Source organism: Nerophis ophidion, linkage group LG04 (genome assembly GCF_033978795.1).
Source record: "Nerophis ophidion isolate RoL-2023_Sa linkage group LG04, RoL_Noph_v1.0, whole genome shotgun sequence".
NCBI classification, from domain to species: domain Eukaryota; kingdom Metazoa; phylum Chordata; class Actinopteri; order Syngnathiformes; family Syngnathidae; genus Nerophis; species Nerophis ophidion.
Window position 1 is genome coordinate 26,071,494 of NC_084614.1, and position 18,983 is coordinate 26,090,476.

The 18,983-nt window shown below is 40.6% G+C and overlaps 1 protein-coding gene across 8 annotated transcripts in view; it reads right to left on the bottom strand.

Annotated features, from left to right (window-relative positions):
- The window catches only part of LOC133551202 (neuronal tyrosine-phosphorylated phosphoinositide-3-kinase adapter 1), a 109,791-nt gene that overhangs the window by 22,577 nt on the left and 68,231 nt on the right, over positions 1–18,983 (bottom strand). For 7 of the 8 annotated variants that reach the window (XR_009806450.1, XR_009806449.1, XR_009806448.1 and 4 more), the window contains exons 3-5: positions 7,558–7,925; positions 5,824–7,488; positions 5,501–5,743 (exon numbers count right to left, since the gene is read on the bottom strand). Coding sequence is in view for 2 of the 8 variants with exons in the window: in XM_061897670.1 (XP_061753654.1) it covers positions 5,501–5,743; positions 5,824–7,488; positions 7,558–7,925 (2,276 nt within the window). In the remaining 6 variants the exon portion in view is untranslated. The remainder of the gene's footprint in view (positions 1–5,500; positions 5,744–5,823; positions 7,489–7,557; positions 7,926–18,983) is intronic. The other variant, XM_061897671.1, reaches the window with a different exon arrangement.

The following is an 18,983-nucleotide window of genomic DNA, read 5'->3' on the forward strand; positions in this document are numbered from 1 at the left end:
TGTGGCTTGTGCAGCCCTTTGACACACTTGTGATTAAGGGCTATATGAATAAACTTTGATTGATGATTGATTAGTAACTCATTTTACACACAGTTTATTTTTGTAGTAAATTAGTTCAAACAATTAGCCCAACTGGTCTAATATGAAAAAGTATGACACAAATTTAGAAAGAGCTCTTTTTAGCAAACCAAACCATAAGAGTTGGACTTTCCATAGTTAAAAATCGGAGGGGTTTCACATTTTTATTTATCTCTTTTTGGCATTTTATTACATATAGTTTGGGGGTGACCTGATACAAGTTTTTCACTTCGATAAAAAACTCACATTGGACTCTTGAGTATTGGACAATATTTAAAGAACAATAGTAGGTATAAATACACTAACCTAATGACATATTGATTCTTTGTGTGTGTGTGTGTGTGTGTGTGTGTGTGTGTGTGTGTGTGTGTGTGTGTGTGTGTGTGTGTGTGTGATGTATAATTAGTTTGTGGCGCAAATTGTTTGTTTTGGTCACAACAATTAATTAAATTAAAAGTGTGACGCAGTAAGTTGAATGATGCAGTCAGGTTTGTTACTGGATACTTTTTGATATGCTTTGTATGTGTAAATAATATGCAACGATAATTATTTGAAACTTGTTTATGATGACAAATGTGGTGTTTTAGACTGCAATATTGTTTAATTAAGGACGCTTATTATGTACATTGAGCTTGTGTGCTAGTGTGTGCTTAGCTGGTGTGTAGCTGCTAGCTCGTGGTAGCCTACCATGTTTACCTTTTTTAAATGACTTCACTAAAATACAACAAAAGACCCGCCATGTGTGCTTGTAGGAGGACATTTAGATGTTAATTGGCTATCCAGCTTTGCACAAGTAAACACTGCAGGACTGCATGTATCAAAGCTTGTATCAAAGATTGTGGATGCAAGCTGATATCATATGATATTTGTTTCTGTTTTTTTGTTTTACTGGTATCAAACCGATATCAATATCTGATCGGGACACTTCTAATATATTCCAATGGGAAAAAAATGGGTGGTAAGATAGGAAACAAGTCAAAACAGAAGAAGAAAGCCAACAAACACCATTATGGCAGGAAAAAATGTGAGTAAGTACGTTTTTTCCACATCTTTTGGAGTTGTTCAAACTACGTCAGGCAGACAAGGAGCCAAAAAAGACTAATTTGGTAGAAATTATGTTCCAGAACGTTATATTTTTAAGCGTAAATATAAGGAGGATAAGCTACAAGTTTTAGAAGCTAAGTGACAAACAGATCCAGCAAGTAGCACTATTGCTAAGTGATAAACTAGAAATACAAACTACAAACATAATAAAATCTTTCTTTTACTGTACAATGTCTGCTCTCACTCGGATGTAGTCTTATGGGATGTTTATAACTTCCTCTTTAGATGAAGAATTAATCATCATCCCAACAGAGGTTTAAAAAAGGTGAGCCAAACAAGTGTTTGACAACTTTTACTAACTCAGAAGCGATGCAGCAGCTCAGCATATTAATAGCTGCATAAGTTCTCTATGATCGTGGCGCTGCTAAAAGTAGTTCCCCAGTGTTTGCGCTTGTGATAACAATATTGCTAATACTTAATATATTAAGATATATATTTACATATTAAGTATTTTAGTTGATAGTCAGATCACGACATGTTAATGGAGTATTTTTGGAAGGTTTTTTTTGAGGGTTTAACGGGTGCAATAGATCTCAATCAATCAATCAATGTTTACTTATATAGCCCTAAATCACTAGTGTCTCAAAGGGCTGCACAAACCACCACGACATCCTCGGTAGGCCCACATAAGGGCAAGGAAAACTCACACCCAGTGGGACATCGGTGACAATAATGATCCAGTGGGATGTCTGTGACAATAATGACCATGAGAACCTTAGAGAGGAGGAAAGCAATGGATGTCGAGCGGGTCTAACATGATACTGTGAAAGTTCAATCCACAATGGATCCAACACAGTCGCAAGAGTCCAGTCCAAAGCGGGTCCAACTCAGCAGCGAGAGTCCCGTTCACAGCGGAGCCACCAGGAAACCATCCCAAGCGGAGGCGGATCAGCAGCGCAGAGATGTCCCCAGCCGATACACAAGCAAGCAGTACATGGCCACCGGATCGGACCGGACCCCCTCTTCCATTAGCTACATTGGTAGCTACCTCGCACTTGCTGTACATTGCAAAATAGGATGCATTAAAAAAAAAAAGGAAAAGATGTGTGTTTTTGTCACACATAGTGATTGTGAATGACCCCCAGGGATCAATAAAGTTCTTTCTATTCTTTTCTATTCTATTCTATAAACAAAATTACAAAAATAAGTGCAGTTTCCCTTTAATACATGCTAGCGAGCAAAAAAAGCCTCCCAAAAAAGCCCTGGAACAACAGATTCCGTCTGTGTAGTTAATATCAAGTATAGAATACAATACACTCTCTATTGTGTATCTCATTATCTGTTATTATGGTTTCTTATTTTTGTTTAATGAAGGTGAGGTGGACCAATGTGTTGTGACTCTGCAGCAACTAAAAATTGAAGCTTAATACTCAGCGATTAGTAATTTATATCAGAAAACAAATGTGAAATTAAATTGTTGCTCTAATGCTAAAATTCGGCTTCACGGTGGCAGAGGGGTTAGTGCGTCTGCCTCACAATACAAAGTTCCTGCAGTCCTGGGTTCAAATCCAGGCTCGGGATCTTTCTGTGTGGAGTTTGCATGTTCTCCCCGTGAATGCGTGGGTTCCCTCCGGGTACTCCGGCTTCCTCCCACTTCCAAAGACATGCACCTGGGGATAGGTTGATTGGCAACACTAAATTGGCCCTAGTGTGTGAATGTGAGTGTGAATGTTGTCTGTCTATCTGTGTTGGCCCTGCGATGAGGTGGCGACTTGTCCAGGGTGTACCCCGCCTTCCGCCCGATTGTAGCTGTGATAGGCGCCAGCGCCCCCCGCGACCCCAAAAAAAAGGGAATAAGCGGTAGGAAATGGATGGATGGATGGATGCTAAAATTCTGCCAGTTACTGTATTTACAGGGAGAAAGGGGGCACTATTGGATCTACTAAACACTGTAGGACCACGTTAAGTAATAAGGTAGTTGTATATGTCTGAATACTATACTGTAGATACTGTAGTTCTGGCCGGCATAAAAGACGTAAAAAGCATGCTGCATACACAGAATAATAAAAGTTGGACACATTTCAAACATCTAGTTTTGTGTTGTATTGTTTAATATTGGTATTATTAAAATGCATAGTGAACTCAGAAGGCTTGAAGTAGACACTGGTATCTGATTTAGCTGCAGCTTCTCCTGCCAACATGGCGGTGTAAACAAAAATAGTCGCTTGACGTCCGTTTTCTATTGTCTGTCAATACACAAGATGTTGGCAGACTTCATTCAAAGCAGTACACAATGTTTTACTTTTTACAGAGGTTTACTTTTTTTTACACTTTTATGGCTAGTAAGAATGTTTCAAAAATTAACTGCATGATGTTCTTCTGGAACAAAAATTCCATTACACCATTGTCATTTACAGTATTTTTTTTTGTTTTACTATTAACACCAGTTAATTTATTTTTACACTTTCATTCTGCTTAAAATCACCCGCACAGTTTATAAAGGCTTTGATGATCAGTTTTAGCCAGATTATTATAGGGGTACCCAAAGTGAGACCTGCCGAGTCGTTTGGTTTGGCCTGCCAAATGTTCTGACCTATTTCAAACTCACACAATTGACAGCATGTCTGCAAGACTAACTGGTCCAAATGTATTTAATAACATTTGAAAATCACGTTATGTGACCCCCTAAAAGCCTGAAAATAATGTGTCAATAAAGCGCTTACTCTTTCTGGCTAAATGTATTTTGTCTTTCAATTTTGATAAGAAGAATGTATTTTGAGTGCTTATCAAAAATACTTGATATCTGCTTATCTTCTTAACTTAGATTTCAAAGCAAGCAAAAATATGGTAGTAAAAAATATAAGAATCAAATCCATAAGCAGTTGTGTATAATGTGCAGGGGCGTAGCACTAAGTTCTGGGTGCCAATACACAAGACTCCTAAAGGACCCCTTATCCCACCCTAATCAAAACATTGCTGCCCCATACATACTGTATATACCTGATATGTTTACATGCATTAAAAAAAATAATTATTGCGTGGATTTTGTAATAATGTAGTTTTAAACCGTCTAAAGATGGGATTAACATGTCTAGAACATATCTTGATATACAGTACCTTCGAAATTATTTGGATTTGTTTTATAAAAAAAGGTTGTTTGTACAAAAAATGCAAAAATTCTATTTAAAATGACCAGAATGTGAATTGGAATAATCATTTAAACTGTCATTATTAACTTAAATATGATTATACAGTACATCTGTCAAGTTTTTCGTTACTTCAGAAAAATTATCTGCCACTTTCATTAAAAAATAGTGACGACTCTGTTTTTAACTTTTATCAAGGGTCTTTGAATGCACCACAGTTATGGGCAATGAGATGCAAAAGTGAAACTTCAACATAACTTTCTGCTACACTGCCACAAATAGATGTATTGTATGTTTACCTTTAAAGTTAAGTTAAGTTTCTTTGATCACCTCATCATTGTTCCAAAATTCTGGAGCTTTGTTGGAATGTTTAAAGGGTGATCTTTGATGACGCCGTGACGTCTGTGTTGAGTGACGTGTTCAAAATTAGGGTTGCTGCTATCCAGGTGGACCAAATAATTTCGTATTTTTTATTGGGGGTGAAATGGTGTAGGTAGACTTAAACATTCTTAATTTCGATGAACTTATCATCAAACTTTTATATTTCTTCTATATCAACAGTTATGACGTCTTTTGTTTTTGTTTTTAAATAATTTATAACTTACATATTTAAATGGCAGAAAATACATCTTCAAACTTTTTACTTGGGGCCCCACTTCGACAACTCTGATAATGAAGCTATTATTTGTGTAATAAATTCATGTACATTTACTTCACTGTTACTAGTGGCCCTCTAAGGGCAGCCATGATTGCGTCGTGACCTTCAATGGAAATGAGTTTAACAGCCCTAATCTAATTTCACAATCCCTACTAATTTACAGTATGAGGCTAAAGCTCTCACACATGGTGTTGCTGTGCGCTTCAAATCATTGTGTTTGTCCCATGGCCCATCGGCCCATTTTCACTTCGTTTTTTTGCGGACTCAGAAATGTGTCCTTTCTTGGCTCTGCGTGAAGAAAAGGATTGCTCTCATTGTCAAGGTACAGTAAGTAGCGTGTCGATATGATGGGGATATAGAAAGATGTGCAGAATGATAAAGAGACTCTGAGGATTTAGAGTTGTTCGACTTTTATGACGGAAGAAAGACTTGCTGCTTGTTAAATGCTCCTTTAAATCAAGTTGAGTTTCATATGATCTCAAATAAAAGCAGACCAAAAAAACTGCGTATAAAAGAGCGTAAGTAAACGCTGATTTGAGTTGTTGGGGATTTAATGACTAGGAACACGACTCACCTCCATTGCGACAGGCAGGAAACGTCTGGCAGGGAAGAGGCTTCCCAGCTCTGTGCAGGGCTCTAAATCCAGAGCTGCTGTCTGCGCCCGCCAATAACTCACTGTGACCAAGAGTCCTGCTGGTGGCGCTGCTGAAGTGCACTGGGATGCTTGAAGGCCCCCTACGCAGCACCACTGCAAACTCTTCCTTATCCATCCTCAATAAGGCATCAGCGCTGCCATTCCAAGTCCGTGCTTCTTCTTCTGGCATAGAGAGGACAAGGGTGAGCACGGAAAGAATCTTTTACGGATACTGAATCAAAAGAAAATGACCTCTGACTTACTTTCACTTTCTCTGCTTCCATGGCTGAAGGATAATTTCCTCTGCATGGGCCAGTAAGCGCCTTCATCAGCAGCTAAGCTAGCACTGCTGTCCCATGGCATGAAGCCAGATTTGGACTCGTTACCCTTGGATAGCCCCTCGCCAGCTCCGGTGAGACTGGAGGGCTGCTGCAGAGACGGCGTGTGGGAGCTTCCTCTCAAGCTCTCGTAAGCCGGCGGTCTCCGAAAGCCTCCGGAGGGGTAAGTCCACAGCAGGGGGCTGTCGGAGGATGGCGGCTTGTAAGCTGGAAGGCTGTGAGGTGTGTGAGAGCGCAGATGAGGACGGGATGGAGGACGCTGGGATGAGGACAGGGGCGTTGGGGTCGAGCTGGTGCTGCCTTGAGAGGTTTGACTACTTGAGGACAGATCCAGCTGCAAAGAATGCGGACCTCCGTCCCGGTCCCTGTCCTTATCTCTCTCCCTGTCCTTGTCTCTACCCCGATCCCTATCCTTGTCTCTGTCCTTGTCCTTCTCTCCTTTGTCCATCTTGAGGAGAAAGCTGACAGACTTCCCTTCCTTGCACGTACTTGAAGTTTGGGTCTGCACGGTGGCCTGCGAGGAAGTCTGACAGCCGCTTTTGGTTGGGGCGGGAGAATCTCCCCGCTCTGGCTTGCGATAGTGATGGTAGTGTGACGGCCGATGATGAGGGTGGTGGTGGTGATGTGAGAAAGGTGACGTCGACTTGGAAGAAGGAGGCAGGGGCGTTGAGTGACTTCTTGCTCTGAGTCCGGGAGCGGGTCCCAGCTGGGAATCTCTACTGTGTTTTTCCTGGGGTGTAACACTTCCTCCCGATGGCTCTTTGGAGCCTGATGCTGGAACATTGGAGGAGGTTGAAGATGAGGAGCCGGCTTGAGTGGTCACGCTGGACGTTTGAGTTCCCATTTTAGAGGATCCAGAACCCTTGTTCTGCACGCTAACGCCACTGGACGCTGCAGCTGGTTGAGGGAAAGCCAGCAGCGGGGGCCGATGTTGGAGAAGATTTGGAAAAGGGGCTGGGATCTTTGTATTGGACTCTGAATCGCATTTGCTTCCTTGCAGCAGGTAGGGTGTAGGAGCTCGTGGGGTGTGGGGACTGGTGGACATGGTCTGTGGAACAGGGGTAGAGGAAGCCGAGGAAGGCAAGGGGGACGAATGCGAAATGGAGACAGTAGCTTTGGGTTTGGAATAGGACGGAGAGGAAGAGGAGGGTCTTGGCAGTGAGGAAGAGCTACTCGAGGGCGAGGGGGCAACGTGGTAATGTTTCGAACTTTTCATTTTTTCATGTTTGCTAGGCAGGTGTCTATGTGACTCTCGGTTCTCTTGCATTGGGTATTTCATCTCCTCATAGATGGCCTCACTTTGGTCCGAGTCTGAATCGGGCGTAGTGGCTACGGGGGTGACAGGGTGGGGTGTGGCTGTCTGGCTCTCTCTGGTAAACACTTGACCCACCATCTCGATGTAGACGGGCTCTTCTTCCCCGTCCCCCATTTGGATCTGAGAGTCGGCTCCCTGAAACGGGAGGGACGCGGCAGAAGGAGGCACGCGTGAAGGAAGAGTGTCAAAGGTGAGTTGGGTGCTGGGACTTCTCTTAGGCTTTAAAGGAGGTACCTTTTTTGAGCCAATATCTCCAGAGTCAGACTTCTTCATGGCTGTGGGAGTAGAGAAAAAGTGTTACGACAAGGGATCATTTTGTGAGTATATGGGAACACATTTCTAACCATTTTTCTTCTCCGAGTGCTTGGACTGTGAGTGGGAGGGTGGGGGAGGCGGCGGCGTCTCGGGAGGTCCTCGGCTGTCAACAGATGAGGAGCTGAGGCGAGTGCTGGGGTGACGCTTGGGTTTGGCCGGCGGGCATCGGCCACCATGTTGAGATTGGCTGTCAGAGTAATCTACGTTCTCAAGACTTGCGTCTCCGGCACCGACCGCATGGCAGGACTGCGACCGCGGCGCCATGGCTGAGGCACACGAGTGAGGGGAAAGGTCCTGGGAGGCCGGCATGGTCATGAAGCCCATTCTGAAGTGGCGACGGAACGAGGCCAAGTCTCGGACTTTGCCGACCGTCGCCGAGGGGTCGTTTTGAGAGGAGCTGTGGTTTAAGCAGAAAGAAAACAAATCAAGGCGTGAAAGAAGCATAGAAAACATGAATTTACTCTACATTACGTTGATTTCTGTTCTTTAAACGACATCTCTGCCTGGAGGGCTTTCTAGCGCTAAAAGGAGTACCCGAGAGTCACCTCCATCCTTCACATTCACGTCTTTTTCCATCTACACCGCTCTCAAACGCACTTAATTAGGAAATCAATTCCCCTGTCAAAACAGAGTACTCGTACTCCACACTATGCTGATGGAGTCCACGCACTCTTTATACTCTCAACCCACATCTGTTTTCTGCTCTCATCCGCTACCATGGAAACGTGCCATTGTTGTGCGTTTGATGCCGTCTCTCTGAAATCGAGGAATCATTGCTGGCACAGGCTCCCAAAACAATAAATACAAGTGAGCAAGATCTGACAAATTGAGCAATGGTGGCTGTTTTTTTCACTTTTGACTGACAGCCTTGTCTTCCTTTAAACAATAATTTCCCATTGATAATTTGATTATGAATGCACACAACTTTGTGAGGCTTACAAACTGACCTAACTATATAGTTTTTTGTTTTACCAACAATATATTCTTATGAGACCTAAACTACTGAATTAGTCCACAGTGGACTAATGGCATGGTTGTAAACAACAAGAATATACAGTGCATCCAGAAAATATTCACAGACTTAATTTTTTCTGCATTTTGTGATGTTAAAGCCTTATTCCAGAATGGAATGAATGTATTTTGTCCTCAAAATTCTACAGACAATACCCATAATGACAATCTGTTGTTTTTTTTTAACTTTGTAAAATTTTAAGGACAAAAATGACTTTATTCCATTTTGAAATAACGCTGTAATATAAAAAAATTAAATTGGAAAAAGTGAAGTGCCTGAAATACTTTCCGGATGCACTGTAATTGCCTGCAAGACAATCTGGTTATGATCAACATTTGTATTGATCAAATGTTCTGTTTAAAGTGCACAAAAATTGAACCGCACTCCAACCTGGGTTGTGTGCACACATAAAATTTCTGCAACATACTATCCACCTTACTACAATTATGGTATGAATAAAGTTGTGCGATATAGACGATATGCAATATAAATGATATAAATTTGGTCGAAAACAGAGATTTTAATACTATTGTATCGTGACAATGCATGCAAATTTGACTGCAAGAAGCTGCAACGAACTCGTCATAAAACTCAATGTCCTCGCGAGCAAGCTCACAGCTAATGTCCCTCCTACGTTTCTTACAATTAACATTATCACTAGAGAACCAGGAATAGCTAAACATGCTACATTACACACCGGAAGAGGATACAAGAAGCCATACTAACTTTTAAGCTGGAGCTCTTGAATGTAAACAGGGGTGAGTTAATTGGTACAAATACCATCAATAGTAGTCTCTGTATACGGTCGATACTACAGTGATTAGATCGATATTTTCTATTGTCACATATTTTTTCGTTTTTGTTTTTAAAACTCAGGAAATAAGTTCCTGGATACAGAAGGACTTAAGGCAAAAACAAAATTATTTATATAACATCCAATAATATTTTTTTCTTTTGTTTAGTTATTCTTGAAATGTTGATTTTATTTAAAAATAGTAATTTAATAAGGAAATAATGTTAATATTTAAATTATATTGTTATTAATTATAATCTTGATCAAAAATTTATTCATTCAAAGAGATTGAAAATGGTAAGGTATCAGTGTCAATCTTACTGCCTCTTTAACTACTTGGTATTGGATCAATACCCACAATTTGTAGTATTACCCCAAACTAATGTAAAGTATCCAAACTACAGAGTAATACATGTTTATTACATATTATCCAAGTATTAATTTTTCTATAAGAACAAGATTAGTAATATTTTGAGGAAAATATTTCAGCTGGTAATGACGCACTTTCTTAGCGCATACGCCAGCAGCTAAATTAGGAGCCTTTTTAACCCATTTTGAAGCATTATCATTTATGCAGTGCATCTGGAAAGTACTCACATCTTTTTGCTTTTTCCACATTATGTTATGTTACAGCCTTTTCCAATATGGAAATAATTTATTTTTGTCCTCAAAATTCCACACACAATACCCCACCATAACGACAATGTGAAAAGGGTTGCTTTTTTTGCCAACCTATTAATAATACAGCATTTGCTCACTACTTTGTTGATGCACCTTTGTCAGTAATTATAGCCTAAAGCCTTTTTGAATATCAATCATCAATCAAAGTTCACTTATATAGCCCTCAATCATAAATGTGTCAAAGGGCTGCACAAGCCCCAACGACATCCTTGGCTCAAAACCCACATCAGGGCAGGAAAAAACTCAACCCGATGGGAACACCAAGAAATCTTGGAAGGGACCCTTGGGTTACCGGTGCAATTGATGCCGAGTGGATACGGTTAATAACGTGAGAGTTCAGTCCATAGTGAGGACAGCAGAGGATTCTCTTGCATGTAGACACGTCGGGGCGGCGAGACGTCACCGACGGATGCATAAGGAGTGATCCACCCCGGGTCCCGACTTCATGTGAAAGTCCAGTCCGTTGGGAGACCAGCATGGGATCATCTTGAATGGAGACAAGAAGACAACGCAGAGACTCTGGGTCCCAACTTGTAACAGCAAGCACATCCTCCGTGTAGGCTGATCCGTGGTTACCTGATAACCATTCTACGCAGGAGAGAGGGGCAGAGCCAAAAAGAGAGACAGCAGATCAACAGGTCTAAAAAAAAAAAAAAAGAAGTCTATTCAAAGGCTAGAGTATACAAATGAGTTTTAAGGTGGGACTTAAATGCCTCTACTGAGGTGAAATCTCTAACTGTTACCGGGAGGGCATTCCAGAGTACTGGAGCCCGAATAAAAAACACTCTTAAGCCTGCAGACTTTTTTGGGGCTAGAGTTCTTAGATTTGTGGCCAGGACATATGATGGTACAATACAATCAGCAAGATAGGATAGAGCTAGACCATTAAGTTTCGTTTTTTTTACGACAATCCTCACCTGCACGGGAACTCAGTGCAAGTGAGCCAGTATAGGCGTAATATGATCAAACTTTCTTGTTCTTGTCAAAAGTCCAGCAGACACATTTTGTACCAACTGTTTTCTTTCAATGCTAGATATAGGGACATCCAAAAAAAAAAACGTGACAGTAATGAAGATGAAACGTAACGAATGCATGAATAATGATCTCCGTGTCAGTGGACAAAATGGGACAAATTGTAGCAGTATTATGGAGATGAAAGAAGGCGGTTTCAGTAACAGTCTTAATGTGTGACTCAAAAAAAAAGTTGGGTGGAATATAATACCCAGATTCTTTACCGAGTCGCTATGTATAATTGTTTTGTTGTCAAATGTTAAGGTGGTATTATTAAATAGGTTCCGGTGTCTAACAGGACCGATAATCAATATTTCTCTTTTCTTAGCATAAAGATGCAAAAAGTTGCTGGACAACCATTGTTTAATTTCATCAAGACACGCCTCCAGCTGACTACAATCCGGCGTGATGGTGAGCTTTAGGGGAATGTAGAGTTGGGTGTCGTAGGGATTGAAATCTAATGCCATATTTGGGTATAATGTCACCTAGCGGCAGCATGTAGATGCTGAAGAGTTCAGGACCAAGAATTGAATCCTGTGGTTACTTCAACATAGTCCGAGGTCACATTGTTATGGGAGACGCACTGCATCTTGTTAGTAAGATAGCAGATAAACCAAGAAAAGGCCAAGTCTGACATACCAATACGTGTTTTGATGCATTCCAATAAAATGTTGTGATCGACCTATCCATGAGAACGGTGCATGAAGAGCAGGGAGCCATGCTCACCTTGTTTCTTCCACCGATTTGAATTCTTGACGTTTTCGGAGCTCTTGGCGAAGAGTAGCAGCAGCGTGAGGGAGCAGACGCTTTCGGAGCACAGTTGCTTTGGATCGCAACTAGCTTAGTTTCGTTAGCTTAGCAGCTCGCTAGCCGAGAGAGAGGCGGTGAGACAGAGAGTATGTGCTTTGTAAGTTTGATAAGACTACTAAATATGTTTGAGAAGGAATAAAGAAAGCTGCAAAACAATACAATGCCACAAGCCTGGCACACCTATCTTTGGGCAGTTTTGCCCATTCCTCTTTGCAGCACATCTCAAACTCCATCAAGTTGGATGGAAAGCATTGATTTTCATCCAGGATGTCTCTGTACATTGCTGTATTCATCTTTCTCTCTATCTAATCTCCCAGTTCCTGCCACTGAAACACATGCCCAGAGTAGGGATGATATTGGCCTGGTGATAAACGGCTTGTATTTTCCTCCAAACCTGATGCCTGGCATTCACGCCAAAGAGTTCAGTCTTTGTCTCATCAGACCAGAAACCAGAAACTTTTTTACTAAGAAATGGCTTCCGTCCGGCCACTATAATATACTGGTCTGATTGGTGGATTGCGGCAGAGATGATTGTCCTTCTGGGAGTGAAGCAAATACTTTCCGAATGCACTGTATGTCAGATAATACTGTACATATGATATATATTGTTATGGCAAGAGGCTGCAATATATATCGCAATGTACCTTTTAGACCATTTTAGCCCATTCCTAGTACCAATTGTCCACTAACCAATCTCTCAGAGATGGCTGCTGATTACGTCTTCTCTCGGGATGTGATGGTGCCACACCTTACAAAAACACCACTTGTTTAAAGAATCCAATTTCAGTCGTGATGCAAAACATCTCTCAACAAAATCATGCGGCTATAAAATTCACACACCCACATATTCCATTTTGTTTTGATCACATCTCAGTGATGGCACAGGGGGGGACATCTGCATAGCAACATATGTGCCTATAGTAGAAACAATTAGACACATGTGAAGTGTGCAGTGAAACATCTGAATGAGCAATTATTACACAGCAATGTGTATGGCTACGGGTCATGCATATTGGTCCCTGCGATGCAGTGAAGCAGAGGAAGACAACTGGAGCTTGGAATATGCAGTCAACATTGTAGCTCCAGCTCAGGTTGATCTTCATGGAGAGCACAGCACTCCTGTTTGTCATCCTCGTCACATCACTCTGTGTGTTTATAACATTGCATTCCTAAGGAGACACTCTCTTCACATTGGACACACACACACTTCAGGGACAAATTTAGACCAGAACAGAGGCTGAGCGATCCCTTCAGGCATCTTCAAGTGCATTTTTTTCTCCTACTCTACAGGCAAAAAAAGCTCATCTTGGAACCCTCTTGTGTTTTTTTTCTCTAGCTATTCTTATACTACTTTACTTTAGGGCTAATTTATAGTAACAACCACTCCTCAAAAATATTATATAGCAGGAAAAAATACTCATTGTTGCTCCATTGTGTTGTGTTTTTGACCTGGAGGAGTAGTGCTTTATCCACATGAAACCATACATCTCATGAAATAGGCATTGAGATTATTAAGTGTGTTTCATCTGATTACTCGGGGTGGCGTGGCGAAGTGGGAAGAGTGGCCGTGCCAGCAATCTGAGGGTTACTGGTTCAATCCCCACCTTCTACAATCCTAGTCACGTCCATTGTGTCCTTGGGCAAGACACTTCACCCTTGCTCCTGATGGGTCCTGGTTTGGCGCCTTGCATGGCAGCTCCCGCCATCAGTGTGTGAATGGGTGAATGTGGAAATACTGTCAAAGCGCTTTGGGCTCCTTAAAAAGGGGTAGAAAAGCGCTATTCAAGTACAACCTTTTACCATTAATTTACTCGAACAAACTCATTGATAGATTATCCTAAAGAAAATCAATAGCTGCATCGCTACAAATAATATGTTAATAGTTATTTGAAATTTTATGATAATTTAACATTTCTGTAAATACTTTGAAGGGCTTGTAATGTATTACAACAATTTTTGGGAGTATTTTTGTTCAGTAAAAGGCAACATCATTTTAGGTGGCCCACAAAAGGCTGGAAATAATGTGTCAATAAAGCGCTCTCTGGCTAAATGTCTTTGTTCTCTCAATTTTGACTGTAAAAAATGTTAATATTTTCTGACCATCCAACAAGTCTTTAAAAATATTCCAAGCATTTATTTTTTTGGGGGGTGTGAGGGGAATCAAAGAACAATACCTAAATAAACTGTGTGCTTGTCACCTTGACTTGTGATTTCAAAGCAAGTTATCCATCGATCTGTTAGTATATAATATACTAACAGTATATCACAGAATATGTTAGTATATAATAGTTCGGTGATGATGATGACCTATACAGACAGCGGCGTATGCTATATGCCCAAGCCAACATGCTGAGAAATAAATGTTATTATTGTACAAATGATGTAAAGATCAACTTATTCAGAGCCTATTGCACTCCTTTGTATTCTGCCCCCCTGTGGGTAAAGTATAAGCAGAAAAGCTTTCAAAAGCTTCAGGTTGCTTATAATGATTGTATGAGGCTTCTCCTGGGAATTCCAAGAAGCGCCAGTGCAAACCAGATGTTTGTTAGTGTTGGGGTGCCCACTTTCTCAGCGTTGCTACACAACCTTATGTATAAGTTTATGTGTAGGGCATCTGAGTCTGAAAATGACATAATCACTGTGTTAACGAACCCTGGCTGCGGTTCTGTTAGATACTCATCTGGACTGTGGAACCATTGGCACACGTTTGTACGTTAGAAACTGACATTTGGGCTTTATGTTTCTTTTTATTGTTTTGTTTTTTAATGTTTTGTTTTGTTTTTATTGTTTTGTATTGTGTTTTTTATATGTTTAATGGTTCTTAAGGTCTGCAATAAAGATTGATGATGAATAAATCACACATTTCCATTTTCAAATTGTGTAACAAGACTGTTATATTTCTATATTCATAGACAGTAAGGAAGGGATTCATATGGTCCCAGTCCTGGGTGGATCTCGGGTGAGAGGAAAAGGGGACATTTCTTCACAAAAAAAGGAAACTTTAACATCAATATTTATGGAACACGTCCACAAAAAATCTAGCTGTCAACACTGAATATTGCATCGTTGCATTTCTTTTCACAGTTTTTCTGAATTTACATTCATATTTTGTTGAAGTATTATTCAATAAATATATTTATAAAGGATTTTTGAATTGTTGCTATTTTTAGAATATTTTAAAAAAATCTCACGTACCCCTTGGCATACCTTCAAGTACCCGCAGGGGTACGCGTACCCCCATTTTGGAACCACTGATCTATTCTGTGTGTATTTTTGAAATAACCTATCTTATTTCTGCAGCCATTTAACCCTCATGCTGTATATACAGTTGCTAGCGGTTGGTGAGTTAAAGCTCGCTTTTACACATTCATTACTGAGGAGCTATTTAACAAGCAAGCGATAAATCCTCTGATCTCACCGCCAGGCAAATTATATGATGTGGGCTCTTTTTATCACAAAGACATCTTCATCAGTAGCAATTTATCATAAACATTTATTGTATTAATGCTCTAGCTGATGGTCCAAATGAGTACTCCCTCCACATTAATGTCCCATTAGGCCCACGGTGCAAATAAAACACTGAAGAAAAGACGGTGCTTTTGCCACCTTTGACCCAATCATGCGGAAAGAAGCAGGAGGGAAATAAGACAAGATGAGGTCATCAGCTGCTTCCAAAGACATTTCTTGAGGGATTCGGTCTCCTGATTAGGACCACGCTGACGGAGATGTTGCCAGAGAGATACAGTGTCAGTGATGGCACCTCTAGCAGCTTATCTATTGTCTACAAGTCTGGGCTAATGTTCACGAGTGGTTTGCGCTCAAACAACAGAATGTGCGCAAAGAGATGAGAACATGCAACGTGGTGTCAGAGCAATCCGTCATGTCTTGTGGAAAGTTGTAGGTAAAGGTTGAGCGCTGACATTGAGTGTGCGAGTGTCCTCATTGTGACAGACCTCACTGACACGTTTGACACAACACACGACACTTTAATTGATGGCCTTAAGTTATGGCTCGTCTCCAACGTAGCGCTACACTAGTGATTCATCTTCTGCCACTGCTGGTGAAAATGCACGGTGATGCTACTCTAACACGCTCTTTAGGTATTGGTGAGGTAAAAGTGTAGACAGCTGTCTGCATGTGACACTTGGTTTAATGTGCTGTCTACATGGTGTACTTTACCCACCAATGAAAATATGGGTTATTACTTTGGGTTTGACCAGTTTGTTTTAATAAATTGAATGACAACATCCTTAGAAAATAAACGTTATGTACTGAGCGGATTTTATATAAATGAGTCTGGTTAATACATGTGGCTCAAAATAAGGGTGAGAAGTTAGCCATTCATCTCAGAATTCTGAGGAATTTATAATAAAATATGAACCCCATGTTTGGTGAGCTTTTTGTACACAGTGTTTCTCAGATATAAATTTACAGAGCAATAAATGTTATGTACTGAGCCAATTTTGTACAAATGAGTCAACTTTATGCATGTGGCTCAAAATAAGAGTGAGAAATTAGCCATTGAACTCAGAATTCTGAGGAAATTATAATAAAATATGAAGCGAATGTTTGGTGAGCTTTGTGTACACAGTGTTTCTCAAATATTATTTTACAGTGCAGTATAAAAAGCACTCCACTTTTCCACAATTTGCTATTTTACAGCCTTATTTTGAAAAATGAATACATTTTTGTCCTCAAAATTCTACACACAATACCCCATAATGATAATATGAAAAAAACAACATAAAAATCACATGTACATAAGTATTCACACAGCATTTGCTCAATACTTTGTTGATGCACCTTTGGGAGCACTTACAGCCTCATGTCTTATTGAATAGGATGGCACACCTATCTTTGGGCAGTTTTGCCCATTCCTCTCTACAGCACCTCTCAAGCTTGGTTGGATGGCAAGTGTTGGTTTTCATAAAGGATGTCTGTGTTCATTGTTGCATTCATCTTTCCCTCTATCTTGGCTAGTCCCCCAGTTCCTGTCGCCCCAGAAAAACATCCCCACAGTAGGGATGATATTGGCCTGGTGATGAATGGTGCTTATTTTCCTCCAAACATGATGCGTGGCATTCACGCCAAAGAGTTAAATCTGTGCATCATCAGACCAGAGAATTTTGTTTGTCATGGTCTGAGAGTATTTCAGGGTCCTTTTTAGCAAACTTTTGACAAAGGAATGGCTTCCATCAGGCCACTACCATACAGGCCTGATTGGTGGATTTCTGCAAATATAGTTGCCCTTCTGGAAGGTTCTCCTCTCTCCACAGAGGAACGTTGCAGCTCTGACAGAGTGACCATCAGGATCTTGGTCACCTCCCTGACTAGAATAAATAAGATGAATGCTGCAATGTACAGAGACATCCTGAATGAAAACCAAAGCTTCCCATTCAACCCGATAGAGCTTGTGAGGCGCTAAAAAGAGGAATGGGCAAAACTGCCCAAAGATAGGTGTGTCAAGCTTGTGGCATTGTGTTCAAAAATACTTGAGCAAATGCAGTGAACTCTTATGTACATGTGTATTTTTTAATTGTTTTTATTTTTTTTATTTTTAATGAATTAGCAAAATGAAAAAAAAAATATTCACAGTGTCATTATAGGGTAATGTATGTAGAATTTTGAGGACATTGTAGCTGAGATAGGCACCAGCGCCCTCCGCGATCCCAAAGGGAATAAGCGGTAGAAAATGGATGGATGGATGTATTCCATTTTGAAATAAGGCTGTAACATAACGCGACCCCGAAAGGGAATAAGCGGTAGAAAATGGATGGATGGATGGATGGACATAACAAAATGTGGAAAAAGTGAAGCGCTGTGAATACTTTCCTAATGCACTTTATTTAATGAGTATTCAGACCCCTCCTGACAGGGGTGTAGCTGTAAATGTATTTCGTTTTTTGGCTTCGGGGCAGAGGTGCACTGAATTTTCACGCCGTACGCATTAAACGTAAAAAATAGGAAGTGTTTATTGAGGTAATAGAATAAAGTCAGTCACGGAATGCAAAGCATTTGCCCCAGGAATGAAGATCCAGATAAGCAGGGCACCTCCACAAGCCTGGCAATGCAAATACAAGGTGTCGACATGTGCAGAACACCAAATTTGCCAAATAAGTCTGTAATAATTCATTTAAAAAATGTTTGCTCCCAAAAGTTTAATTGAATGAAGATCATTGGGCATACCTGCCCCATATAATACAGATCCAGTCCATCCATTCATCCATCCATTTTCTACCGCTTGTCCCTTTTGGGGTCACGAGGGGGAGCCTATCTTAGCTGCATTTGGGCGGAAAGCGGGATACACCCTGGACAAGTCGCCACCTCATCGCAGGGCCAACACAGATAGACAGACAGCATTCACACTCACATTCACACACTAGGGACAATTCCTTGCCTTTTAAATTCACACATTTCTGGATTTAAACTTGTTTTATTACATGCAGTAAGTAGTATAGTGACACGTGTTTCTAATATTTGGGTTACCCCATTTAGCTACATGAAAAGGTCAAAATATTTGAACATTGATCATATATCTGAAGGTTTAGATAAAAAGTGAACATAATGTGAGCATATTTTGCTACATGTCTTATATTGTATTTTATTAAAGGTTGCATACACTTAATGGCTTACGAAAGTATGAAGTGGCTTCACATGTCACTCTTCATCCATGATTTATACAATTTAGTGGCAGATCAAATAAACATGGCCCAAAATTGCCCTTGACATCCATCCATGAGCACGATGGAGTGCATATTCATCAATAAATCAGTGTTTATTTATATCGGGCTGCATAAGCCACAACAACATCCTCGGTTCAGATCCCACATAAGGGCAAGGAAAAACTCACAACACAGTGGGATGTCAATGTGAATGACTATGAGAAACCTTGGAGAGGACCGCAGATGTGGGTGACGTTTCAAGGGGCTGATATGCTTTGACGTGTTGAAGTGTTGTGGTTTTTGGTGCAAAAAGCATGCTCTATGTTTTGCAAGGTTTTAAAAAACGGAAAAAGTAATACAAATGTCGTATAAACTGAAGAAAATACCCATGACAGGCAGACACCAGAAATAGGAAAACACAGGCTACGCTGTCTAATATCATATTTATATTTATCTCATAATGTTAACCATATCAGTTTTGAAGTA